Source organism: Myodes glareolus, chromosome 2, assembly GCF_982192425.1.
Source record: "Myodes glareolus chromosome 2, mMyoGla1.1, whole genome shotgun sequence".
Lineage (NCBI taxonomy): Eukaryota > Metazoa > Chordata > Mammalia > Rodentia > Cricetidae > Myodes > Myodes glareolus.
The window spans coordinates 132,434,319-132,462,309 of NC_142027.1; the positions used below are offsets into that span (position 1 = coordinate 132,434,319).

A 27,991-nucleotide genomic window follows, 5' to 3' on the forward strand; every position below is an offset into this window, starting at 1 on the left:
TCACAGCGTCAGGAAGGCTGAGAACCACTGATTTAACACTGTGGCATGGATTAGAACTTCAGCCTTGTTAACGGCGAAATAATATTCCTTTGTATGAATATATCATACTCTCTCTATTTGTTCCTTACTTGCAAACATTCCTTGACACAGTTTCTTCCTTTTATTAGGACATCAGTAAAGTCTGATAATAGTCTCTTGGAACAAACTGGCCCCGTGTAAGTTGTGTTTTTGGAGTTATTTCTTGTTACTTTTCCCACAGCCTCTATTTGTGGAGCAATGGCTCTGTATGAGACCCAGCAAGGGAGATGCATTTGGCGTGTGACGTGGGGTTTCTCTTCCGAAGATTACAAAACTGGTCAGAGCTCCAGCTCTAAACCTCTGGAGGGGATGCTGTTACACCCCATTCCACAGATGAGCAAAGTGACAGGGCCTCACTCCCGGGGGCATCCTAGCCTCGGTGCTGGTTGGTGAGCCCTTGTAAAGGAATACTTAACCTTCTAACTAAGTAAAGTCATCAGGAACATGGGTCACTCTGCAGATGAGTTGGGGGTTCCAAGCCCCCCAAGCTGATGCTTCCTCAGCCTCCCTATTTCAGACACAACACAACCTCACCCACAGGCAGCAGACAGAGCATAATGCACCTGGATGAGCCCCTTCCATTTCCGCCAGCCCCCTGAGGGGAGGCATGAAGCCTCTGGGCATACGAACATCCCAACATGTACAAGATGCCAGACATACCAACATCTCAACAGTACAGGATGCCAGCTGGAAAGTTCTAGGTGCCCAAGGAGGCGGTGCCCCATTGTGCCCACCTCACAGTCGAATGAACTTAGGCTGAGAGACCAAGACCCCCCTGAAGGACTGAATTCTAGAACCTCAGAGCCTCAGATTGTAATGGGTTGGAAATCCAGAAGCACATAGCAGGAGCCTGTCCCTCTGGATCCAGTCTCTCTGGATCCGGTCCCTCTGGGGCCAGCCCCTCTGAGCCCACCCCTCCCAGCCTCACCTGAAGCACCATCTGCGGTCGGGAGTGCCGTCTGAGCTTTTGCCCACAGTCACCATCTCTCCGGAGCGGAATGCCTTCCTCAGGAACACGGGGAAGGAACGCTCAATATCCAGGATCGTGGTGGCCCACTGCCGGAGAGAGGACACGGGTGCGTGGGTAAACTTCCTCAGCAGGCGCCTGGTTCACAGCAACCACGAGCCAAATAAACTCCTTTTTTCTGTAGGACAGGTCTCATTAGCCCAAGCTAGCCTCAAAGAACCATTGTTTAAAAATCATGCATGGCGGTGCACGCCTCCCAGAATTTGGGAGGCGAAGGCAAGAGGATCGCCAGTCAAGGTCAGCTAGGTGGGCAGAGCGCCAGCCTCAGGTGCCCCCTGCCTAGAACACCTCCATAAACCCATTTTCCCAGGGGACCTTGTGGGAGAACGAAACAAAGAAACCCAGGGCAGAGCGGCCAGGGCCATGCTCATGTCCCAGCAGCAGTAGCTACTCTCTGGGGTCTGAGGAGTAGCAGGGGCCTCTCCTGTAGGTGCGGTATCTCCTGCTCACCCTGGACTACCAGGCAGGGAGGAGGGCTGCCATGACCTGGGCCCCAGACTTTCACAGAAGGGACAGGAGCTGAGGTTTAAGGGGGTGGGGGAGGGTTACTTCACTTCTACATGAAAATAAGTGGTCTAGGGAGACCAGGGCTCAGAGAAGGCATCATGGGAAAGCTAGGAGCAGAGCCATTCGGAGTCTCTCACACTTAGACCCGAAGGGTGACGGGGTTAGGGGTGACCTTAATAGTCACTGTGAATTTCCAGGTTTGTGGATGTGCATGGCTCCGGAGTCCCTGAATTCCAGAATCACAAAGAATCCCGGCAGGGAACAGCTCTCCAGCCATAGGCTTTTCCATCCCTGAGCAGTGGGCCAGGATTTTCACGTGAGCTAGAAAAGCCCCCAGGAGAAATGCTGAGTCGTCCACAAGGGGGCGCCACAGACCACTTTGTTCATGTGGATGGGGTGTGGGCAGAAGTGTGCCAAGGCACAAATGCGTATCAGTCAAAGGACCTACAGTGCTGCATTGGCTTCCATCTTGTTTGAGACAGGGTCTCTTGTCTGCTGTCTGCATCCCAGGCTAGCTTGCCTGCCTCCAGGGATTTTCCCATCCCAGTCTCCCATCTTGCCATGGAAGCAGAGGATTATAGTGCTCCTGTACCCAGCTTTACAAAATGGGTTGGGGATCTGACCTCAGGTCCTTTAGTTTGTTGTATGGCAAACACTTTACCCTGAGCTATCTTTTGAATCAAGGTTCGGCACAGGCTGGGCACAAACCCTTATAAATGCCCCTGCTGTCTGCTGTGGCTTCGGTGTGTCCCTCAGGAGTTCCTATGCCGATGGGGTTTGATGTGTGGGCCATTCGGAGCAGTCAACAATAAAGATCAGATGCGGCCTAGGCAGAGCCCCCATGAGGCAGTACCAGAAGAGACTCAAGCTGTGAGACCAGCTCTGTCTCATGGGCCAAGCCCTCCACCACAGCAGGATGAAGTTCTCGGCAGATACAGAACCATACTTGAACTTCCCAGGCTCCAAAACCATGAGCCAAATGAACCTTTATAAGTGGCTCTGCTTCTGGTATTTATGTCACAGTGACTGAAAATGGAGGGGACTCTCTGAGCATGCCCTGTGCTGGCAGAAGACATGACATCATGCTGAATGGAGCCAGCTGGGTCCCCTGAGCTGGACCACAGTTGAAATGGAGAGAACTAAACAGAGAGAAAAACGCAGCAATTCTAAGACACGGGCAGCGGCCCTTCCTGCCTGTGCATGCGTGGGAGGTGAGGAACGTTCGTGCCCATCTCACCTGCAGCTTCCAGATGTGCTTGCTCTCCTTGGACACCTGGCCCACCGTCTCGCCCATGAGGGCGATCAGCATGTTTAGCAGAAGCACGAAGGTGAGGATGATGTATGTGACCAGCAGGAGGATGAAGACCACGGGGTATTTGGCGCTGCTCAGCATCTCCAGGTCGCCCATGCCGATGGTGAGCTTGAAGAGGTCCAGCAGGAAGGCACTGAAGGTCTCGCTGTCGCGGCACGCGGGGTACGTGGGCACCGTGCAGTTGCTCTGGTCCTCGTCACACACCTTCATGTTGGTGCACGGATTCAGGAGGGTGACCAGGGCTGTGGGGGGGACACGCAGGGCTGAGAGGGGATTCCCACCGGATAGATGGGAGGGGCGCGCACTAGCGTCAGGTCAGTCAGTAGGAAGCCAAGTCAGCAAGCAACACGTGGAACCTTGGGGGGCACCTCTGCTCACCCCCAAACTCTCTGAGGAGTTAGGGGTTTTCAGAATGGAGTCTGAAGCTACCCGTCCTTCATCATTTTCTCTCAGGGCACATGTGGCGACTTCTGGAGACAGGATCATCCGTAGTTACAAGAGATGGGAGGGTAGCTATGCTGGCACTGAGTGGGTGGAGTCAGGGATGCAGTTACATCCTACGGTGCCTAGGACAGGGTGGCCCGACCCCATCTGTCCCTAGAAGCCCTATGTAGCCTGTCACTTGCAGATTTGGAAGCATTCCTAGGGACAGACTTCACATAGGCCCCTCTTTCCCCTCCACGCCATCCAGATGTGAAGCCCAAGGCTTATCACACCTGTCTCACTGTCCCAGAGGCTCTGCTCTGTGAGGGTCCTTACGTCTGCACATATCCCAAGTTGTCCTTGGTGCCATCTTTACCTGCTAAGCCCAGATGCAACCAGCTATGCTACCCTTAAGCCAGCCAGGGCAGGGAAGCTGCGACCCTGCATTCAGCAGGCTGTAGGAAGCTACACTGCCTTCATCTCAAGTGTGTGGCCAACACTCTGCAACTCACAGACCAAAGCAATCAAGCTATATAGCCGAATGTTCAAACAGTGTGTGTGTGAAGGGTTCTGAGACCTGATCTAGGCACAACAGAAAAACCACTCTGTGATCCATTAGCAATGTCTGTTTTGGGCACAAACATGAGTAACATGAGAATGTATGCTGTTTGTGCCATATATGGCCTATGACCTAGTCTACCCTAACCTGACCTCTCAGTTTCAGCTTTAGCTTGCTCACAGAGGTAGCCGCTTCCACAGTTACTGGCTTTAAAAAATGTTTTCATTATACTCATTTATTTGGGTGTGCCTATGTGGGGGGCAGGGCATCCACACGCCATGTCACGTGGGGGTGAGAGGACGATGGCTGGAAGTCAGGTGCTCCCTTCTACTCTGTGGGTCCACGGCTCAATCTCAGGTCGTCAGGCGTGACAGCCCCTTTGCCCACTGAGACATCTCGCCGGCCCTGCATTTTGTAATTTTTGAATGTATGTAGCTTATGTGGCTTCTCTGGCCTGAGACTGCTCATCTGTACTGGGATGATGAAGGCTTCTGCTGACAGGAGAGAATGCAGCTTGGCACATGGGGATCTCAAGCAGGGATACCTCTTGCCCTCATCTATGATGGTTTCCCTTATAGGCCTAGTCACCCCGACCCTCGCATGCCCACACTCACCTGAAGCATAGCCGATCATGAAGAGCAGGTAGACCAGCAGGAACCGGAAGAGATCTTTGAAGAGGATCTAACACCAGGGAGGGGTGGGATGTTGTAGAGGAAAGGGCACACACAGGGTTCTCAACCCTCCACTCCCCTGTGCCACCTCTTTCTCCAAACCCCACTCTGCCTGGCCTAGGCTGGAGCAGGCCCAGTGTCCCCCAGTGCCCCGTCCTCAGGTCTCTGGGCCACAGAACAGGCACACTGTGACTTCAGAGGGTCCCTGTCCAAACCTTCTGGATCATGATGCTGTAGGTGCCCGTCAGCTTCAACCCTCGGGTGAAGTAAAGGGCATTCATCCAGCCCAGAGTCAGAGCAAAGACCATCACAGCCAGGTAGGCCTCGATCCCAGCCAGGTAGAGGGCTGCAGAGACGACCACCAACACGGAGTAGATGAAGCTACAGGGCAGTGGAGGTGGGAAGAGGCAGAAACGGGGAAGGAACAATGAGACCAAGGAGGGGACTCATTCTCAAGTCCTTCGGGGCACCGAGAAGTCCCAATGGCTTCAAGACCCCAACAGAGTACAGGGTTACCTGACATATTAGCATTCAGTCAGCCAGACAGCTTGATTTTTCTTCCCTGAGATACGGTCTTTCTATTATGTAGCCCTGGCTGTCCTGGAACTCATTCTGTATTCCAGGCTGGCCTAGAACTCCCTGAGATCTGCCTGCCTCTGCTTCCTGAGTGCTGGAATTAAAGGCATAAAATGCCACCATCTGGCTTGAGACACTGGCTCTGAGGTCCTCAGACCCCAAAGTCATGCCTTTGGAATTGTTAAGAAAGACTCAGAAAACTGAAGTGATGGCTCAGGGGTTAAGAGCACATACTGTTCTTACAGAGGACCCGAGTTTCATTCCCAGCCCCTAGATCAGGCAGCTCACACTGCCTTTAACTCCAGCTCCAGGTGACCTGGTGCCCCTCTGACTCCTGTGTGTGTATGCATGCATATGTGCACACATGAAATAATTAAAAGAAAATGATTTTAAAATGAAGAAAGATTGATTGATCCCAAGTTCTGTGGAGATTTCATGGCTAAATGTTATTGTTTTCTAATTCTAAAGGAAATGGAAAAGATGTAGCACACATACAGTGATCTCCATGTGCTGTGACCTGGGCAGACATCACTAATCAATTGCAACACTTCTCCCTATTAAACAGAGACAGTTTTAAATTCTTAACACCAGCAGACACTAGCATTCAATTACCAGCATAAGAGGTCAAAATGCCTCTCTCCATGGTATAGTATAGCCTTGGTCTTGCCCAGTCTTTTGATTATGGCCATCTTGCTGGACAAATCACTCCTAATAGTGTCACCTCTCCCCACTATGTGAATGACCATCCTCACCCAGAAGCTTCTGCCCTGGCAGCTCTACTCACTAGAGCAACTGGAAGGAGCCATCAACGAAGAGAGAATTCACTCCAGGGCATTTCTTCATGAACAAGTCTTTGATCTGGAAGAGAAGAGACAGCCAGTGACAGGGGTAGAGTCAGAAGGAATGAGGGGAGGAAGAGGAAGAGGAAGCAGAGAAGGAGGCAGAGTGTAGGAGGGAGACCATGGGCTCAGCCACTGAAGGAGGAAAGAGAGAAAAGAGAACCTAGCTTGGAGAAGGAGGAGGGAGAGAAGGAGAGGGAAGAGGGGGGAGAGGAGGAGAGGAACAAGGAGAAGGGAGGAGAGGAGGGAAAAGAGGACTGGGCAGGCAGATGGCCCAGGGCCAAGCACTCACACTGGTGAAGAAGAACAGGACTCCTGTGAAGAGCGTGATGATCTCACCGGCCAGCCTCAGGTAGTCCACCGTGGTGTGGTAAGGGTAGGGTGGCTGGGGGAGGGAGTGCATCAGGTCCTCCTCTGCTCTCAACATCTGGCCCCATCCAGATGCTCCCCCACCCCAAACATCTGGGGCCTCAGCATCTTCCCCTCCCATCTCCCCCAGAGTCCCCTCCAGGCTCAGAGCCACTTCGGTGCCTGGGCATCTTCCTCCCCACCCCAAGCCTTCTTCAGTCCCTTCCACAGAGGCTTGTCCTGGGCGGCTCCTGCCCGTCGGCTCCCGAGCAAGCACTCACCGTGCCTTCCAGTGGCTGGTAGTAGGCCGTGAGGGTGAAGATGACCATGGCGCTCAGGTAGGAGACCACGTTGATGTAGAAGGACACGGCCCCGAACTTGCGCCACTTGTCCCTCAGCAGTTCGTTGATGGGCTCCACGGCCAGCATCTCGTGGCGGTTCTGAGAAAGGCGGAGGTGGCATGGCTGCCTTTCTAGGCTAAAATTCAGGCAGGCTCACCACAGCACGGCCATCCTCACCTCCTCCCCTAAGCCATTCTCCAGCTACAGGAAGTCCCGTGGCCTCAGCACTCAAGGTTCTGCACAATCCTGCCTGAACTTATCCTTCCTTCATATTCTATAGCACCACAGAACCAGATATTCCTTAAAGAACGTCTGTTCTGGGCCACCAAGATGGCTCAGAAGGCAAAGGTGCTTGCTGTGTAAACCTGAGGATCTGGGTTCAATCCCCAAAGCCCATACAATGGTGGGAGAAGAGAAGAGACTCCACAAAATTGCCTCTAACCTCCACATGTCCGCTGTGGCATACGCGTGTTTGCACACACACAATAGTAGTAAGAATATATATTGTAACTGGGTTTGGGTCACCCACATGCACTCATAGCACTTGGGAAACTGAGGCAAGAGGATACCAAGTTCATGAACTACATGGCAAAAGCCTCTTTCAAAAAACACCAAGGAAAGGGGATTGAAGAACAGGCTTGGCAGCTGGGAGTGCCCCTGTCCCTGCAGGGAACCTGGACTCAGTTCCTACAACCTACAGGGTGGCTCAGAACCATCTTCAACTCTAGATCCAGGGTGTCCACTGCCCTCTTCTGGCCTCGACGGGTACAGGATGTATGTGATGTATATACATGCATACATACATACAGGCAAATACTCATAACCATAAGATAAAAATAAATAATTTTTTAAAAGTATGGGTTGGAGGGCTGGAGAGATGGCTCAGAGGTTAAGAGCACTGACTGCTCTTCCAGAGGTCCTGAGTTCAATTCCCAGCAACCACATGGTGGCTCACAACCATCTGTAATGAGATCTGGTGCCCTCTTCTGGCCTGCAGGCAGACATGGAAGGAATGTTGTATACATAATAAATAAATAAATCTTAAAAAAAATTTTAAAAAAGTATGGGCTGGAGAGTCAGTCCAGCAGTTAACAGGCCTGTGCTCTTGCAGAGAGCTTGGGTCCAGTTTCCAGCACCCACATGACAACTCTCAACTATCCATAACTCCAGTTCCAGGGGATCTGATGCCATATTCTGGACTCTACAGGCACCAGGCATGAATGTGGTGCAGAGCCATGCATGCAGGCAAGACACCCACACATAAAATGACATTAAACTTGCTGGGTTTTTTTAAGGTGGGGAGGGGAGGGACACCAGACACCGTGGTGAACACTTTTAATCCCGACACTTAGGAGATAGAGGCAGGTGGATCTCTGTGAGTTTGAGGCCCACCTGGCCTAAATAGCCAGTTCCAGATCAGCCAGGGCTGTACGGTAAAATCTTGTCTTGAAATAAACAAAACAAAACCCCAAGGGGCTGGGAAAATAATCCCAAGGTAGAAAACTTGTCTAGTAGGCATAAGGCCCTGGGCTGGATCCACAGCACCACAAAAAACAACCCCTCCTTGTCGGGCGGTGGTGGTGCATGCCTTTAATCCCAGCACTCGGGAGGCAGAGGCAGGCGGATCTCTGTGAGTTCGAGGCCAGCCTGGTCTACAAGACCAAGTTCCAGGACAGGCTCCAAAGCTACAGAGAAACCCTGTCTCAAACAAACAAACAAAAACAACAACAAAAACCAAACCACTCACATCTACCCCACCCACATTCTGCCCGCTTGTCCAGTCAGAACGCTGTCCATCTGATGGCTGGGTTCCCCGTGACCACGTGGCCACAAAGGTGCTACCATACACAGCATGTTCAGGGTTAAGGGACTGACACTGAAGACGGCACACACATGCCGGGACATTCACACATGGTACCTGTGCATTTTCTGCTGGGAACCGGCATTCACTAAAACCTGCTAAGGGAACAGGGCTTTCATAGCTTTACATCACAGCCACACAGGACCACAGCTGACAGAACTGCATCTGTGCCAGGATCCTCTAAAACTGACTCATCCGGTCCCCCAACAACCCCACATTACAAATGAGAAAGCTGGCTCAGAGACGTTAGGCCGTCCAGCCTGCATCACACAGCATATATGCGGCAGGCCTCCCTATCCTGAAGCCCTCCCTCCACAAACCCTGTCCAGTTCCCGAGCTGTTGGACACTGTCCTGTCTCCCGCTTTGGGTCACAGAGCCCTCAGCCCCCATCCTGGCCTGCCTCCCTCCCAGCCAGGCCTCCCTCCCAGCCCCGGCACCCACCTCGATCTTGCTGTTGTACACCAGGATCTCCAGCACGGATACCTCCTCCCCACAAGTATCCAGGGAGGACAGGTCGTAGAGTGAAGAATACACAGGCCCGTAGGCCCAGTCCTTGAACTTGCGAGACAGGTGACGCGTGTCTTCATCTGTCACCTCCCGCCGGATAATGTGCTGAAAAACCTACAGAGGGGACATCTGCTCTCAGACAGACAGAGGACTGATAGAGACATGTATGATAGATTGACTGACATATATGATAGGTAATAGACATGTATGATAGATTGACTGACATATATGATAGGTAATAGACATGTATGATAGATTGACTGACATATATGATAGGTAATAGACATGTATGATAGATTGACTGACATATATGATAGGTAATAGACATGTATGATAGATTGACATATATGATAGGTAATAGACAGATGACTGATACACAGAGACATAGATGATAGATAGATTCATGATAGATAATGGGGAGATAGATAGATGATAGAGTGATAATGGATAGATAGTAGACATTTGATAGAGACATAGATGATAGCTAAACATATAGAAGACAGATGATTGGTATATACAGACATAGATGTTAAACATGATAGATGATGATTGATAGATTGACAGGTGATAGTTGATTGATAGACTGACAGGTGGTAGATGATTGATAGAGACATAGATGACTGTGGTGGTTTGAAAAAAAAATGGCTCCCAAAGGCAGTGTCACTATTAGGAGGTGTGGCTTTGTGAGAGTGAGTATGGCCTTGTTGAAGGAAGTGTCACTGTGGGGGGGCAGACTTTAAAGACTTATATATGCTCAAGCCATGCCAGTGATACAGACCACTTCCTGTTGCCCGCAAGTCAAGATGTAGGGCACTCGGTTACTTCTCCAGCACCGTGTCTGCCTGCACGCCACCATGTCACAACTTCTGAAAATGTAAGCCACCTAACTAAATACTTTTCTTTTCAAAAGTTGCTGTGGCCATGGTGTCTCTTCACAGCCATACAAACCCTAACTGAGACAATGGTAGAGAGATGACTGATAAATATTGACGGATATACAGAAAGATAAGTGGCTGATATATTGAGACACGGGTAATAGATGATAGAGACAAATGATAGATAAGATAATAGACAGATGATCAATAGAGACATAGATATCAGATGATTGATGACAGATAAGTTAGTAGGTAGGTAAATAGATAGATAGACAGACAGACAGACAGACAGACAGATTTTCAATGCTGGGGTAGAACCCCGTGCCTTGCATGTGCTAGACAAGACTTCTACCACTGAGTTATTTTCCTGATCTTCCTTTTTATTTTGAGACCCAACCTCCCTAAGTTACCCAAGTTGTCCTTGAACTTGTTCTGTACCAAGGTTGGTCTTGAATTTCAGATCTTCTGCCACAGCCTCCCAAATCACTGGAGTTACAGGCTGCCCCGGGGTTAGTCCTATGCAGCTTCCTGAACACTTGTCACCCCCTCAGTTCTTCATTAAAAGCTGCATGTGCCTCACCTCTTTGAACTGTCATAGCAACACTCCACCAGAAGAGGAAACTGAGGCACACAGAGAGCAAAGTGGGGTGGGGCCTGAGCCTCCCCCGGGAAGCACTGAAAACCACAGGTTGGTTCTTAACTGCAAGCTACTCTGGCCTGGCTCTCAATCAGGGCAATGGCGCCTCCCAAGGGACAGTTCGGCAGTGTCTATAGACACATCTGACTGCCACAGTGCATGGCAGGGGGTGTTAGTGGCATTGGCGGATCAAGGCCAGGATGACCCACAACACACAAGGGAGCACAGACCAACCTCACACACAGCATCCACAGTGCTGAGGCTAGGAATCTCTCTCCAGGGTGCTGTGAGAGGAGTGGGCCCAGCAGAAGGAAGGCAGCAGGCCGGAGGCTGGGTCTCAGTTTACATCAGTGAGTTGTCCTGCCTGACAGTGCTGGGGCAATGGGCAACCAGTGGGGATGACTTAAGGGTCTAGATAATGGGGGTCAAAAATGCCAATAGTAGCTCCAGGGGGAGCTGGGCCCACTCACTCCGATCTTGCCCGTCTTGGCAGCCATCATGAGGGGAGAAAGGCCGTCATTGTTGAGCACGGTCTCCAGGTTGCTGTCAGGGAAGAGGCGGGAACACTTGAGAAGCAACAGGTCGTACATCTTGGTGACAAACTTGGTGTTCTCGCGGGTGTTGTCGGCGATGGCCACCAACGCGTGCAGCACCGTGTTGCCTCGCGAGTCCTGCCGTCTCATGTCTGCTTTCTTGTGCGGGTTCTCCGTTAAGTAGTTGACGATGTGTGGCTGGTTGGTGCAGGCTGCCAGGGACAGGGGCAGCTCCCCTGGGGCCAAGGAAACTGAGGATCAATGCAGGGGACCAAGGTGGGGCTTCGCCTGCCACGCTAGGGATGGGGACAGATACCACCCACAACTGTGTGGGCCTGGGGCTTCTCATGGTGGCTACAGGAGAGGCGGGGGTTGGCTATCTGGGGACATGGTCCATGCAGTCTGGAAGCTGTGTGGGTGGCAGGATTTTTGTGAAATTTTGGCTCTAAATCCCATGTTATGTGTAGCGTTAGCAGGGTGATGTTCAGAGTATTTCATTGGTCTAATTGTGGCAACACGGTGGCAATCTGGACTGTGAGATCCCACTCATCGTATGGTGTTAGTCAGACCAAAAGATGCTTGCATATTAGGGTGCTGGTACTGACACTCCGCCACAGTCCTCAGCATTCAACTGATCTACAGCTACGGATGGGAAAACTGAGCTACATGCCGTTAGTCACATGCCCAGGGGGAAGCAAGGTGAGGATCTGAACCCAGGTCCTGTCTGGACATTCCACAGAACTCCCACTCTGAGGCATGGCCTCAGCGAGCAGGATCCTGGGGGATGTATACCACAGGGCGGGCCAGGACCTGTGGGAGCTCAGCTCTGAGTGTGTGGAGAGACACCAACCTGTCCCCGGGCTCCTACCCTTAGTCACCACTGCTCACCAAAGTAGAAGTAGCCACCCTCATCCTTGGGCTGGAAGAAGCGCCCTCGGGCCTGGGCATGCACATCAGCTCCCTGGGCGACCAGCAGCTCCACATAGTGTTTGCAGCGCCGTTCAATAGCGATATGCAGGGAAGTCTGGCCTGGGGAGAAAGGTAGCTAGGCTCTGGCATGGCAGGAGTCTGGCCTCCCTGCTGAGGGTAGACTACCAGTTGTGGACATTGGGCTAGGGACCTCGAGGCCAAGCCTTGGCCAGCAATCACAGAAAGACTTACATGGGAGTTGGGGTGCATGACAGCCAGTGCCTGCTGTATGCTAAAGCAGAATTTTAGGCTCACAGGAAAAATGACTTGTGGGCTCCAAGGGCAAAAACTCAGAGACACAAACTTTAATCCTGGAGGGCATGATGCCCTCTGCACCTCAGAATTTTGACTGCTCGCTGTAAGATGCACAATCTTTGTGGGTTCTATCATAGTCTAGCAGGAGTGTAAGCTTCTCGAGAGTCACTGATGGAGTACACCACCTGGGAAAGATGCCAATGACATAGTGGGGAAGAACGGAATGCCCACCCAGCCACTGGGTTAGCCAAATCAACCCTGGAGGTCAGAGCAATGATAAGTTAGCCGGCCTGCTTACCCCAACACCCACAAACTTTACAGACTTTGCTGACATTCTGCAATCTTGGTGAATGTAAGCTTTTGTTCCTAGGCTCTCAGAATCAGGGAGCAGAGAATCTATGCACATGACACCTTTGCCTCCTAAAACCTCTGGCTCAACATGGTGCATTGCAGCGCCTCCAGTGGCCTGAGTGTCCAACCCATAGCCTCTAGGGTTCAGTTTCCTAGATCATAAGCATCAGTTAGCAACGGGGTACTGTATCCCGCAGACTCTGACTCTCAATCTGAAATTCAGAATAGCGAAGGGCAAGGGGCTGGCTGCTGCCCCTCCTCATTCCCTCGTCATTCCCTTGTCCATTCAATGACAGCGCGGTGCGGCGACACCGCCCAGGCAGACCCACCTCGGTAGTAGATGTCCCTGAAGGGCGAGTTGATGAACTCGCGCATGTTGCCGGTCCGCTCTGCAATGTCCAGCAGCACTGGGATGGTGTCATTGCGGCCATTGCTCAGGTTCAGCAGCGCCTTGGGCAGGCAGGTCTTCCCCGTGGATGGCTCTGGGGGGCGGCAGGAAAAGGCTCAGAGCCCGGCTGTGAATCTGGGGCAGGAGCAGGATCCCTGGCATCTGAGATGCCTTCTGCCTGCTTGATGGGAACACAGTGCCCCTGTCTCTCATGGCGCTCAGGGTGCCCATGAACTTACGACAATAGATAGACACTGACATACAGAAGGCCACAGCCTATAGACTGGCGTGGACTTAATCATGTTTGGGGAGATTTCTCTTGGACACAGGGTCTCATTATGAAGCCCAGGTTGGTCTTGAATACTCCATCTTCTTGCCTCAACTTCCAGAGTGCTGGATTACAGGTGTGTACCACTATACCCTGCACTTGAGGGAAGGTTTTAATTCTTTATTTTATATTATGCATATGGGTGTGCTCCCTGCATGTATGTCTGTGCACCGTGTACATGGAGTGCCCATGGATGGTCGAAGCAGGCATCAGAGCTCCTAAGACTGGAGTTACAGATGGTTGTGAGCCACCATGTGGGTGCTGGGAACTGAACCCAAGTCCTCTGCAAGAGCAGCGAGTGCTCTAACCACTGAGCCATCTCTCCAGCCCACAGAGGAATGTTGGAAAGGGTTTTGAAAACAGAGGAAATGGGAACAGAGAGCTAAAGACCAACCAGGTGAGGATACACAGAGACACTCCACGCGTGTAGGAGTGTGTGTGTGTGTGTGTGTGTGTGTGTTTAAAAAAAAGTCAGCCATCCATCTTTTTGTTGGTTTTTGTTGTTGTTTTGAGGCAGGGCTATCCTGAAACTCACTACATAGAACAGGCTGGCTTTGAACTAAGAGAACTGCCTGCCTCGGCCCCCTGAGTGCTGGGATTAAAGACGTGAGTCACCATGCCCAGCTCCAACCATCCAGCTTCACCACGGGACCCAGCAGAGCCTCTCTCCATTCCTCCATGCTCCCTCCTTTATTTCTAAGTATACATGTGCTCCCGCCTGCACAGTGGGCAGAGGTCAGCAGAGGTCAGCACTGGGTGCTCCCACCTGCACGGTGGGCAGAGGTCAGCAGAGATCAGCACTGGGTGCTCCCACCTGCTCGGTGACCAGAGGTCAGCAGAGGTCAGCACTGGGTGCTCCTTCCATCATTTTCCACCCCCTTCTGAGGCAGCGCTCTCACTGGATCAGTGAGGCTGGATCAGGAGAATCTGCCCGTTTCCCCCTCCCCAGAGCTGGGATCCCAAACATACGCCATCTTGCCTGGCTCTTTCCGCGGATTCCGGAGATCTGAACCCAGGCTCTTGTGTTTGCACAGCAGTACAACAGCAGTGCACAGTAGTGCACCCTTACACTACTGAGTGTCTCCCCTTCAATCAGCTCTGAAAACAAGACATACCAAACAGCGTGTGCCCACCCGTGGGTTTCCTGTCCCACAGAGCATTTACACTAGTGTCCTAGAGGGAAGGGAAGAGCCACAATGTTCCCAAAAGTTTGGACGGAATATGCCGAGGATGTGACATCTTAAGAGAGGTGGATGCAGTTAAGTGTAATCATTTTCCGTAACTGTCCAACATCTTTGGAGGTCAGTCTGCCAGGTGCCTGTCACCTCCCTCTCTGTCACCAACACCCTATTCCAAGTTTCTGTCCCTCACTGTGATGTGTTTGGCTATAGGAACTAGCATCTTTCTCCAGACAATCAGTAAAAAGCAAATCCCCCCACCCCACCACCAATCAGGCCTGGAAAATGGGTTCAGGGTGCGACAGCATGGGATGAGGGCCAGCTCTGCCGGCTGGCACCTCAGGGTGACTTCCCCTCTAGTGTGATGGCAATCAAAGGAACACCAATGAATCGACCAGTGTTGTGATTAGCAGGACCCTGGGTAGCAATGAGCCCTCCGTACATACCTATGCTGCACTAGGGTCTCCTGTGGTAAGGAGTGTAGCTCCCCAGCTGCAGGAAGAGCTGGAAGCCTGGGAAACTTCCAGTGCCACCCCAGGAGTGAGCTACCTGACAGCCTTTCTCCCCAGCTGCTCTCTCTGTCACCTGGGCAGCTGACCCGGGATAGCACCAGCTAGCTGTTTGTCAAATGCATCAACAGTGATTACAGCTTTCCACGGGCATCCAGTAGGGGCTGCCCTGAATGCTGGCCAGAGCCCTGGGGGCTGTGCCCCCCAATCTCTGGCCTAAGGGTAGTGTCGACCCCCTGTTTTATCAACATCACCAGGCAACCACCAGCTCTCCATGGCAACCCAGTTCCTGCCCCAGCCCTAGAGTCCCAGTCTCTGAGAATGCTGTTCCCATCCTGCCGAGATCCTCAGCACCTCCCTTCTCCCCACACCTGCCCCCACTGTGTCTATTTTACCTGTTTTTTCTCACACCCTTGGACTGTCAACTCTGCTACCATCACCAGAACCAGGCACTGCCTCTCACAAGCCCAAGATACTCCCCTGGTGTGACCAGCCTCTGAGGTCCTCCTTCACCCACTTGTCACCCCAGAGATCATGGTAGGCCACCGGGTCTTTGTACTGGTCCTCACTTCACTGCCTCCCCCCACTCGGAAATGCTCCTCCCTCCCTTTACACAGTTGGTGCAACACATTCAGACTTCGTTCAGGGGTTCACATCCTCTAGGAAACCCTCATGGGTTTCCCCTTACTAGCTCTAATATTCCAGTACAGCCTCTTGTAGAAACATTTTTACCGTTTTAACCGTGTACTTATTTCTGTGGCTGTCCCACCTGGGAGCCTGAGAGCCACCTGAGACTAGGGCTGTTATCTGCCTTGCTCCTCGGTTCCTCATTTCTGCCCCACCCTACCCCTAGCCCTCACCTCACCTCTCTACCTGCGTCAGGCACCGGGCTGACGCAGGTAGAGACTTCATAGGTGCCTGATGGCATCTTGCTGAATCAGTAAGAAGTCACTAACGGGGTCACCCAGGCACCTCCAGTAATCCCACATCACAGCTGGCACAAGGACAATGGGAACTAGGTCCTGGGCCTGGGCTTCCACAAGCTCCTCCTGTGGTTGTGGAGAATCTAAGTACCGCTACAGAGGAAGCAATTCCTCAGCTGACCACCAGGTGGACGTCTCTGGCTATGGAGCCTGCTGGAGCCAGGGGCCTTAAATTGCCCATTGGCAAATAGGAGAATGTGAAACTACCCAAATTGGGGGTAGGGGTGGGGACAGAGATTCCACCCTGAAAATTGGATGAGCTCATCAGCCTCCAGCCAGAAAAACATGCAGAGGAGGAGCCAAGTTTTGTGACACCTGAAGCTTGAACAATCTGGGGGCGCTGCTGTGGACCATGAACGATGAATACAAAAGCCAGTACCAAAACCCTAGACAGAGTTTGTTCTTAGTAAGAGAGCCCTAAAGCTTCGCTGGTGTCCCCTGTCCTGTACACTACAACTTCAGGCCCAGCCAAGTCCCCACCCAAATCCACACTGCTACTGTCTAGGGGTTTCAGTCTGGGCTAAGAGTCCCCCACCTCAGTCCCAAGCCCAGAAGAAGCCACAAGCTTGGAGGACCAGCTCCTTGGGACTCTGTCCTGTCCAAAGCTCTGGACAGTGGCCTTGCACCAGATCTGTTCACTAGAACATTCCCTTTGCCTGACATGTGGGGTGCACAGGAGAGGGATGTGTGGCCAATATGTGCCACCAACATACTACGTGGCCTCTCTCAACTCCAAGCCTGCAGCCACCACAGGATCGGGTACCACTGTACTTTGTAGAAGCCAGTAGTTCTCAACGGATGGGCACAAAGATCTGGGAGGAATTGTAACCTTGTAAGAATCAGGTCCAGGGGCTGGAGAGCTGCCATAGCAGTTAAGAGCATCGGCAACTCTTCCAGAGGTCCTGAGTTCAATTCCCAGCAACCACATTGTGACTCAGAACCTCTATAATGGGATCTGATGCCCTCTTCTGGCCTGCAGGTATACATACAGATAGCACACCATATACATAAAATAAATACATGTTTTTAAAAGATTAAAAGAAGAAACCCTGTCTTGAAAAATATAGTAAAATAAATTATTTTTAAAAATCATGGGGGCTGAGGAGATGGCTCAGTGGTTAAGAGCACTGGCTGCTCTTCCAGAGGTCCTGAGTTCAATTCCCAGCAACCACATGAAATAAATAAATAAATAAATAAATAAATAAATCAGATTGCTACTCTGTGAGCTCAAGACTAGCCTGATCTACACAGTGAGTTCCAGGACAGTCAGAGCTGTTACTCAGAGAAACCCTGTCTCAAAACTGCCCCCCAAAAGGATCAGGTTGATAAAAGCAAATTATAACAGCAAGAGAGAAAGAAAAAGAAAGAAAGAAAGAAAGAAAGAAAGAACGAACGAACGAACGGACGAACAGCCTGAAGAACTCTGGGGAAAGTGACCCCCAGCCTCGGTCATCTGCTTTGGCACCGAGTTTACTCTGAAGTATCAAAAGACAAAGGGTGTGTCTGGTGGCCACTTCCCCAAACTTTCTCAGACTTGAGTTCCAGGCCAACCAGGTCAGACTTGCTGAGACTGGGCATTGCTTTAGGGCAAGGACCACACTTTGCACTGACTTGTGGGGTCCTCTGGCCAGTCCTCTCTAGTGACCTTGAACCAGCACATGGTGGCAGCTGGTCACGTGCCTGGTTACAGGTGAGGCCAGGGCAGCTCGCAAAGACATGGGGTCCACAGGGATCTGAGGATAGGACAAGCAGGCCCTGCAGAGGAAAAGTTGAGCCTGAGGGAGGGGATAGCCCAGGGAGTCAGGTCAGGGAAGGGGCTCGCAAGGGTGAGGCAGATCTCTAGACATATAAGCAGGAATCCCAACCTACCACCCTGCTATCCTCCAACCCTTACCCCTGAGGACAGGGGATCCTGGTTGCCTGTGTTTGGCACCATCAGCCATGCCATGGAGAAGCCACAGCACCGTGTTAAGTGTAGAAGTATGTTAGAGTCCCCATGGTTAAACTCTGTAAACATTCTTCTACAGGAACGAATATCTGTGGCAGTCAAGACCCAGAGAGGTTTGGTAATGTGGTAAAGGATGTACCCAGACTCTGCCCAATGATCTACTGATGTGTTTGCGCAGACTCTGCCCAATGAACTACTGATGTGTCTGCGCAGACTCTGTGCAAACTCTGGGTCCAAAGAGAGCTGTGAAAGGGGAAAGGTATTGCCCAAAGCCAAGCAGATAACCCCTCTACCTCCCCTCCCCACGCTATGCCCACCAGGGCAGCTCACCCCGGAACTCCTCATCAGTCAGGCGCTTCTTGTGTGTCAATAAGAAAGAAAGCAATCCATCCAGGTCGGCCGTGGAGCCCCGGGACACAATGTCAAAAAGGATGGGACGGTTGAAGACTTTGAGGATGGGGGGTGGTTGGGGTGCAGGAGCCTTGGGGCTCTGTGGCTGCTTCCTAGAGGAGGGAGAAAGAAGGACACCAGGAGTTTATCCTCTGCCTGCCCTGCCTCCCCCTTAAGGAGCCTGGGGGAAGATGAAACCCAAGGGGAAGACCAAACTGAAGAACCGTATAGAATGCTTTATCCGGGAAAGGATAAGCTGGCCTACTGTGTGTTGGGTGGAAAGACAGAAAGAAAATCACACAAGCCTGCTCATCCTGCTGCCCTCCCACCACCCATATACCTACCTTCCCTCCCTCCATCTAACCACTCATCCATCCATCTGTCCATTCATCCTTCTGTCTATCCATCCACCCATCCACCCATTCACCCATCCATCCATCCATCCATCCATCCATCCATCCATCCATCCATCCACCCATCTACCTATCTATCCATCCACCCATCCACTCATCTAGCTTCCCATCTATCCTACCTCCTCTCACATTCTCACTCGCCTTTCCCTCCACCTACTCATCCATCTATCCCTTATTTATTGAATACTGTTGGGGAGTGAGGGGGGAGAGAGAAGAGAGGGGGAGAGAAGGAGAGAGAGAGAAAAGGAGAGGGAGGGGGAGGGGGAAGGAGGAGGGGAGATAGGAGGGGAGGGAGAGAGAGGAGTAAGGAAGGAGGGAGATCTCCTGTAGCTAAGACTGGCTTTGTGAGAGATACGCAGCCCTGCTTAATCTTCACCCTTGCGTGCTGGGACTGCAGGCCTGTGCCGCCACGCCTGATTTCTGTAGGGCTGGGGATGGAAGCCAGAGCTTCAAGCATGTGAGGCTGGCACTCTACCACCTGCACCTACTGTCTGGCCCTTGAGGAACACTGTCTACGGTAGATACAGACAGGAAGAAAGCAGGGAAGGAGCAAAGTAAAAGAGAAGGAACAAGTCTCCCCACTCACTGGCTCACTCACTCATTCATATCATCACCTCTGGGGCTTAGTCCAGCACCCACTACACAGTAAACACACAATCCATGTTAGCTACAGCCACCCTCGTTCCTGAGGGCCGTGTGTCTGAAGTCTGTATGTTCATAGGAGAGGGCGGAGCTACAGAGGCAGGCAGAAGGATGATAAGACCCAGAGAGGGCTAAGGAAAATGAAGAGAGACACTCACTTAGTCATTCAGCAAACATTAAATGGGCAATGGTTGTGCGCTAAGTTCTGGGAGAGAAGGGGCTAGCCTGGACACTATGAGGACAGAGATCCTTGCTCTGCCGTATTCCCATCCAGCCCAGCCCTGAACGAATCAGATGCAACAGAGAGAAAGTGAATAAGAAGACAGAGAGGAAAGGATGGAAGCAGAGGGCCAGGAAGGGAGAAGAGAAAGGCAGGGAGCAGCCACATGGGGCTAGAAGAGGCAGGCCCGGGCCAGGCAGTCTCTCCCCTTCAATTCCAAAGGAGCCATGGCAAAGGGGGTGCTAGCCATGCACTGGGACCTTATGAAGTGCGGCCTTATCCACAGAGCCAGGACCAGGGCACCCTCCTAGCCGTGTGGGTGCACTGTCTAGATGCCACCGTTCTGAGAAGTCTTCTAGAACCACCTCTTTTGTACCCAGTCCCTGCCCAACCCTAGCACCTCCCATCTAGAACCATGTATTTTCAAGTTTCTTCACCTGCCATTGCCCCACCCACTCCGAAGTGGACGGTGCTTCTGAGTTAGGGGCTGAATCTGGTCTGACTCACTGCAGGAGCTTGGGATCAATCAATTCCACTTCTGGGCAGTTGTGATGCTCAAGAACCACCAGTGAGTCCACAGATACTAAGAGCCAGTTTCGGCTGTGCAAGAAAGGAGAAGGCCAGCAGGCTCCATTCTGCATGGCAGCCAGTCTTTCGTCTTTCTAGCAAGGGCTAGAGGACCCCAGCTCCAGGCCTCTCTAGACTAAGAGGGGCACTCGAGGACACACACGGAGGCCCGGAGGGGTTTCCAGGAAGGAAGAAGGCTGATGTCCAAGCCTGGGGAAGTGCCTGCTGAGTGCCTAAAGGTCAGGGACAGAGGGCTTCCACACCAGCTGGGGATGGATGATGGGCAGATGGGAATGAATGGGAACGTGGATGTATGAATGCATGGAAAATGCAGCTGGGTGAGCGAACTGGTGGTCTGCAAAGAGGAAGAAGGCAGAAGGGAGAAGAAGCAGGCAGCCATCAAGTGTTTAGTGAACGAGTGTGGCGTGGTGCCACACACCTGTAACCCTGAGTCAAGAGGCCGAGACAAGAGAACTGTGAGAAAGGCCAGTCAGAGCTGCATACGGTACCGTGTCTCAAGAAAGAAATAAAAAGATGAAAAAAAGACAAATGTAATGAAGCCAGGCGGAGGTGGCTCACGCCTTTAACCCCAGCACTCAGGAGGCAGAGGCAGGTGGATCTCTGTGAGTTCGAGGCCATCCTGGTCTACAGAGTGAGTTCCGAGACAGGCTTCAAAGCTACACAGAGAAACCCTGTCTCGAAAAAAAAAAAAAAAAAAAAACAACTAAAAACCAAACAAACAAACAAAAGAAATGTAATGAATGAATAATTTCTGAAGTGGCGGCTGGATGGCTGGAGGTCCTAGAGACATTCTGAAGTGAATGGCAGGATGGACAGGAAACTGGGTGTGCGTATGGACAAATAGACTGATGACAAGAGGGATGTATTTGGATGGGTGGATTATAGGTGTGCAGACTGGGCAAGCAGGGGACAGGCATTTGGATGGCTGCATGGGTGGATAGACCTGCCGATACATATGTGGGTAACAATGAACTATTGGGTGTGGTGGGTGGACAGACAAGTGGACAGATGGGTGGGTGGATGAAAAGGCCAGTGAAATATAGGGTATGGTAGCCATGGCTTTAATTCCAGCACTCAGGAGGCAGAGGCAGGAGGATCTCTGAGAGTCCAAAGGCAGCTTGGTCTACAAAATGAGTTCCAGGACAGCCAGAGTTACATTGAGAGAGAGAGGTGAAGTGACGCACGGGCACTGGTAGTTATATAAGGGAGTAGATAAATGTATGTATATACGGACAGGTGGACAGATGGAGAGATGGTGGACAGATGAGGGATGGGTGGATTGATGAGTGGGTAATGGAGAGGGGGTAGAAAGATAGATGTGCCAGTGTATGGTTAGAGGATGGATGAACAAAGAAACAGATAGACAGGCAAACAGATGCATGAGAAATGATGGAGGGAGGGATAAGTGGATGGGTGGGTGGGTGGACAGATGGATGATTATATGGGTAAGTGGATGGATGGGTGGATGGACAGACAGGTGGATGGACAGACAGGTGGGTGGACAGACAGGTGGGTGGATGGGTGGGTGGGTGGGTGGGTGGGTGGATGAATGGATGCATGCATGAGTAAGTGGGTGGACGGATGGGTACGGGTAGGTGGGTGGGTGATGGATTCAGTACAGAGGAGACTTCCCACCAGACAGCCAGGAATACTCACTCTATGGCCTTCCTCCTCCACCTCTTGTTGTCACTAGGGTGGTGACGATAAGTGCCGTAGTCGAACAAGGAGTCCATGGGTGCTTTCTTGGGCCCGGGTACTACCGAGGACTCGTACAGGGTGGACTCCAACAGGTCAATGGGGTTGGGAACCCCTTTGCGGAAAGCACCTTGGAACTTCATGCGCAGGTTCGGACGCCCATCACCGGGGCCAGCAGGGCGGCTAGCATCAGTCGGTGAGAGGGAAGAGGAGCCTTCCTCCCCCTCAAACAGATTGGCCAGGGAAGAGAGGGGGAAGGCTTCCCCACCAGAGGTGCCACTGTCATCTCCAGGGGGCTCGGTCACCTCCCCAGGTGCCACACGAGGGCTGTCACCAGGATCCGCCATGCTGGCCCCAGATCTGTTTCACTGCTCAGCCTGCGGGAAAATAAAGGGGGTCAGGCAAAGCCCAGCCAATAGTGGAGGTCCAGGAAGCCCCCTCCCACGTGGGCAAACAGCACTGCTGCCAGTTGCTTCAAAGCCACCGTTGAAATGACAGGGGCTGAGGTGGCCACTCCCAGATGTGGTCAGCGGCCAGCCCCAGGCAGGAGCCATAACAGGGGCCTCTTTGAGAATCTAGAGACATGCATTGGCCTCCAACTCAGCTATCCTAGACACTAGCTGGATAAGAAGCTAGTCACTTCAAAGCCTGGGTACTGACCCCTTTGGCCCCTGTGACACTAATCAATCAGCATTTCACAGCCTCAGTTTCCTCATCTGGGGATACTAAGCTTCACAGGGAAGCAGAGAAGCAGAGAAGACGTGGGACAGTGCCCTGCAGCCTAGAAGCGCGCCTTGATCAGTAGGTGCTCTGAGGAGCCATGTGAACCTACTGCACAGGGCAGTGGTCCCTGCAGCCCCTCCAGCATCATCGTGACCCCTCCTATGGGTCTGTTTTGGAGGCTCCCAGATTTAAATTGATGTTGGGGTTAAGTAACGCTCCTCCCGCCAGCATGACTGGCTCCTGCCCACCTGTGTACCCAACTGTCCCCTCCTCTGAGAAGTCTGCCCTATCCCTTAGACATGTGTTCTCTCTCTTTTCCTCTCTTTCCTAGATTAACTGGCAGGCTGTGATACCCAGGCAGGGAACAGACCCATCCTGAGACTCCACAGAATGAAAGACCAGAGACAAAGGTGTCCTTTGTGCCCATTTTTCAAATGAAGAAACTGAGGCTTCCAGGGGACACACACACGGCTTGTGAAGACAAGACTTCCCAATTCCCAGGCCCAATGTGAGCTCACTCAGAGCCAGCAGGGCAGGGCTCCCTACAACTAGGCCCTGGGTATCCTAAAATCTTTTTCTTGCCAGTTGAGTACAGGAGTTTGCGTGTGTGTCCTTAGACCCCCCACTAAGAAGGGCAACAAACTGATGCCCATCATGTTTGCTTTGCAACTGCCAGGAGATGCTTGCCCAGGTGGGAACATGGCAAGGGGCCTCCCGTGTGGGCAAAGCTGGGCACGTACAGAGGAGGAATGTCTGGCAGGGGCTGGCTTTTCTCTTGACGCCAGCAGGAAGAGAGAAGCTGGACTTTGGATTCACTCAGGCTTGGTTCTAATGTCAGCTCTGCTGTTTGCCCAGAGTGTGCCCATGGGCAGGTCACTGGAGGGCCAGAGCCTCTGTGTTCCCCTCAGGATAATGGGCACAATGGCAGCTTCTTCAGACCTACACCAGGAGGAATGAGGCCGGGTCTAGTTAGCTTTATCTCTCTCTCTCTCTCTGGGCCTTAGTTTCTCATCTGTAAAACTAGGGTGACCATGCCTCCTCCTGGGGTCTCCCATGTATGTGAAACATCACTCAGAGCTAGGCCTCTGAGCCCCAGGTCCTGCCATCTCCCTGTGATAGGGCCTTGTGACTTTGGTCTCTGCTCTGCAGGAACAGAGTGTAGGTAAGGGCACGGTGGGGGAGGGGTGTTAAGGGGACAGTTGCTTAAAGTGTCCTCCAGGCACAGTGTGCCTGCCTCACCGGGGACCCCAAAGTCAGGGGAGAAGCAATGTCAGTCATGAGCCATCAACCATCAACATTATTGATCATTACACCCCTGGCCAGGGCAGCCCTGTGATCATGCCCAAGTCCCACTAACAAGCTGCCACCAAGTCTCATCTCTTCCTCTACAGAGCCCCAACCGGACAGCAACCAAGTTCCTGGGGGGACCCCAAGTCAGGACACCTGGAGTCAGTCAGCCCTGGTCCAGTCACATGATGTTGGCATGTCCACAAGGATCATGATTAGCTCAGATCACCTTGAGATAATTACAAAATCAACCATCGTCACTGGGAATACGGAGTCTAAGTGTCTCCCACACGTGCCCTCATCCAAGCCTCCTGAAATGACAGACCAGGAACACAGGGCTATGTTTGGTGACACATGTGGTTGTCCTCCTGTACAGGGGAGTGAGCCATGGACGTCTAGCTGGTCAAGGCCAGGATGCCATGAACCTTCATTCAGTGCCCAGGGAAACACTGCAAAAAAGCCAGCCCCAAAAGGCAACAGGGCGGAGGCTGAGAGACGGTACCGCGTAGGGGGGTACTGTTACAATTATCCTGTTATGGATGAGGATAAACACACTGAGGTTCAGAGACATGAAGTAAGCTGCCTGAGGCCACACAGGTTAGTGGCACAGCCAAGATCAGTAAGAGTGGGTTGCAGAACTCTGCTTCCTCAGCCCGAGTTTACCTGAAGAGCAGAGGGAGATAAGCCCCAAAAACATGGCCGGAGAGCTTCTTGAACACTCAGGGAGGGAGGGCCTATCACCCTCTAATCTCCCTGACCCTTACATTCTCTACCTGTGGAAGGGAGGTGTGGGCTGTGACAGGAAGTAGGCTGTGTGTCTCCAGGACACCGACCACACTGATGATGTTGCTCCTTGTATCTAATCACTGTCGTCAGGATGTGACACAGTCTGGGCCATATTCCCCACTCCCCCTTCCCCATTGTCGCACCCCTGGGAAAGTTGGCCACGCCCCTCCAGCATCTCCCTCACTCAAACACCCAGGACCCTGGTACACAAAACTGTTCTCATTTTATGGCGGAGGAAAAGAAGGCCACCCAGGGAGCAAGTGACTTTGGAAAGGGTCCCTGAGAGAATCCTTCTCCCCTCAGTCCTCAGTCACCCAGGATGCCCCCCTCCCCACAGACAGCCTTCCTGCCCCTCATGCTGCTGGGTACTTTCTCTGTGGCCAGGAAGAGTTCACTCCCTGTTCTAATTTGCCCTGAAGGCTGTTATTACACATTCCAAGCCTCTGCCAGCCAAGCAGGGAGGGTCCAGCAGCAGAGAGGCAGGAGTGGGGGGGCAGGGGGGGGTGGGGCCTCTCTCCTATGTTCTGTTTCTTCTCCCATGTTCACACACATGCCATCCTGGGAACAAGCATGAGCCTTCCGTCCCTTCATGCCAGCATGGTTTGCTGATGTCCCTAAAGGAGGGGATCTCCACTGTACATCTGGGACAGAGTGCACTCGAGGACAGGACAGATAGACACCCTTACACAACCAACCACTTACCCCTGCACATTTCAGTCTTGATGTCCTTATTGTGTCGTTTGTTAATCTACGTATCAGTCAGACATGGTATTGCATATCTATAATCCCAGTATTTGGGAGGTGGATTGAGGGGTGGGTGTCAAGGGTTCAAGGTCATCCTCTGCTACACAATGAATCTAAGGACAAACCCTGCCTCAGACAAACATAAGGAAAACAAATCTACACATCGAAGCCAGGCATGGTGATGCTCAAACTCAAGGCTAGCCTGGACTACATAGTGATACCCCCTTCAACAATCTATGTGGCAAACTAGCATCTCCCCCGCCACCCCGAAATGGCAGTTTCGACAGAATGGATTCAGGGAGGGTACAAATCTCAGGGCCCAGTGACAGTATCACAAGCCTGACCACGTGCTATAAAAGCCTCCTGAACACCCACTGTGCGCCAGGTCTGTGTCTGATTGGGGATCCCAATGTGAGCAGGTTTGGTAGCAATCCCTCCTTGGGGAACAACACACTAGACAGACCTACAGAGATGGCCAGTGATGTTGAAGGCTGTATAGTCCACAGGTGCTCAAGAGTGGCCCAGGGAGCCGAGCGGTGGTTGTGGGATCCAAGTGGGATCCAGGTCCCAGCCAAGACCCCCCTACTTCCTGCCTGTGCACAGAGGCCTAGATATCGGGAACATGGCCCAAGATGATACACTCTGCGGTCATGGCCCCCTGGGCAGTGGGGCGTGGAGAAAGTGTGCAAATTGACATCATAGTTTCCGAGGATTGGTTCTAGGCCCTAACTGTGGAGCTCACGGTCTCGGGAGCCTTGTTTCTGCACTAGCGCAACAGCAGAGGTTCCAGGTGAGCTGGCACCTGGCTGAAGAAGCGAAGAAGCTTCAGGAGACAGCAGGCTACACCAAGGATGCCCAGTACTGAGATCCCAGGATGCAGTGTGACCAGAGGGCTCCAGCGCCGTTGTCTTCTCTGCTCACACAGGGTGGAAGTGGGGGCCGGCTTCATCATCCCAGGGCTTTGCCTGCCTCGTGGAAACCTTGGCACGAGTCTACCAGATGCCGACCTGATTATGTGAGCCAGGAAAGCTGCTTAAATCCGGGGGCAGGTTTGGGCGTGCTGGGCATCTCTGCTCCTGGGGATGGTGGCAGGGGGCTGCTTTCTCTTACGTCCTTCCTTTTGGATCAACACATTCCAAATGGGCAACTGTTAGCTGCCACCTGCATGTACTGCTCTGGGGTAGACAAAAAGGGGTGAAGGACAGGATACCCCAGTGTGGGTGCAAAGGCTGGTGGCCCTTGTCTCAGCCATTTGCTTGATGTGTCTGCCATGGCTCCTGCTCACTCTCAGCTCAACACTTCCTATTTATTCTCCCTCCAGGGCTAGGGCAGGAACCCAGAGCCCTGAGCATCACAGCGGTGCTCATCCTGAGCACCTCAGCCCCTCAAGTCTCCTCGTGAAAGAACACAGGCTGGTAGCGCACGCCTTCAAACCCAGCACTCAGGAGGAAGAGGCTTGAGGGGATCTCTGTGAGTTCCAGGTCAGCCTGGTCCACACAGTGAGTTCCAGTTCTGCTTACTGAGACCCTGCCTCAAAAGCATGAGGTGGGGGGAGGGGACTGCAGGGACAGCTGCTCTTCTAGTGGATCCAGGTTCAATTCCCAGCACCCCGTAGCAGCTCACAACTGTAATTTCAGTCCCAGGGTATTAGCTGCCCTCTCTGGCCTCCATGGGCACCAGGCACACATGTGGTGCACAGATACACATGAAGGTTGAACAGCCATAAACAATAAAATAAATGAAAGGGGTTTTTGTTGTTGTTTGGTTTTCTGAGACAGGGTTTCTCTGTGTAGCCCTGGCTGTCCTGGAACTCACTTTATAGACCAGGCTAGCCTCGAACTCACAGAGCTCCACCTGCCTCTGCCTCCCAAGTGCTGGGATTAAAGGCGTGTGCCACCACCGCCCAGCTAGAGGGGGAAGAGGGAAAGAGTTCTGAAAATAAGTAAAGACCACCGCTCTGAAAACTTCCCTGATCTAAATGAGCTCCTTATGCCACACTAGGCGTGACAGGTGACATCCTGTGCAGTATCCACATCAGCATACAGCACCTTTTTCTTTCTCTCCTCTTTCCCTTCAGAACCCAGCCCTTGAGGAAGGCAGTCATCTGAGGCCACCATTCCTCTAGGATTTAACACCATGTGGGCCATAGAGGGACATCTGCCAAAGCTTCATTTCCACACCACCAGGGACCCCTGAGGGTCCTACTGGGCAAGGGAGCAGAGTCGTAGGGGCAGGCAGCTGGAGAGGCAGGGTGTCTGGACCAGAGCCTCTACCTAAGATGGGAGAGAAGGTGGAATTCGGAAAATGTAGGGCAAGGAGCCGGGGTGAGTGAGTGCTGATCAGGGCTACACACAGGCAGAAGACAGACCCTGGAATCTCAGACAAATCTTGTATGCTTTTTCCTCTCCATCCTGGGGCTCCTTGGCCAATCTGTGGGAACCCTGACTCCTGTGGGACCCTTAAATAAGCATGACTGTGGTGGAGTATTAGCTGAAGATT

General features: G+C 52.3%; 1 protein-coding gene across 2 annotated transcripts in view; it reads right to left on the reverse strand.

The window, feature by feature from the left end:
- The window catches only part of Trpv4 (transient receptor potential cation channel subfamily V member 4), a 38,619-nt gene that overhangs the window by 2,018 nt on the left and 8,610 nt on the right, over positions 1–27,991 (reverse strand). For both annotated transcript variants that reach the window (XM_085680567.2, XM_087903731.1), the window contains exons 2-14: positions 21,914–22,329; positions 18,335–18,507; positions 13,000–13,152; positions 11,984–12,124; positions 11,033–11,331; positions 8,985–9,164; positions 6,622–6,780; positions 6,285–6,377; positions 5,938–6,011; positions 4,793–4,958; positions 4,521–4,587; positions 2,850–3,166; positions 1,007–1,134 (exon numbers count right to left, since the gene is read on the reverse strand). In XM_085680567.2, coding sequence (XP_085536693.2) covers positions 1,007–1,134; positions 2,850–3,166; positions 4,521–4,587; positions 4,793–4,958; positions 5,938–6,011; positions 6,285–6,377; positions 6,622–6,780; positions 8,985–9,164; positions 11,033–11,331; positions 11,984–12,124; positions 13,000–13,152; positions 18,335–18,507; positions 21,914–22,299 — 2,336 coding nt within the window. In that variant the 5' untranslated portion in view covers positions 22,300–22,329. The remainder of the gene's footprint in view (positions 1–1,006; positions 1,135–2,849; positions 3,167–4,520; positions 4,588–4,792; positions 4,959–5,937; positions 6,012–6,284; positions 6,378–6,621; positions 6,781–8,984; positions 9,165–11,032; positions 11,332–11,983; positions 12,125–12,999; positions 13,153–18,334; positions 18,508–21,913; positions 22,330–27,991) is intronic.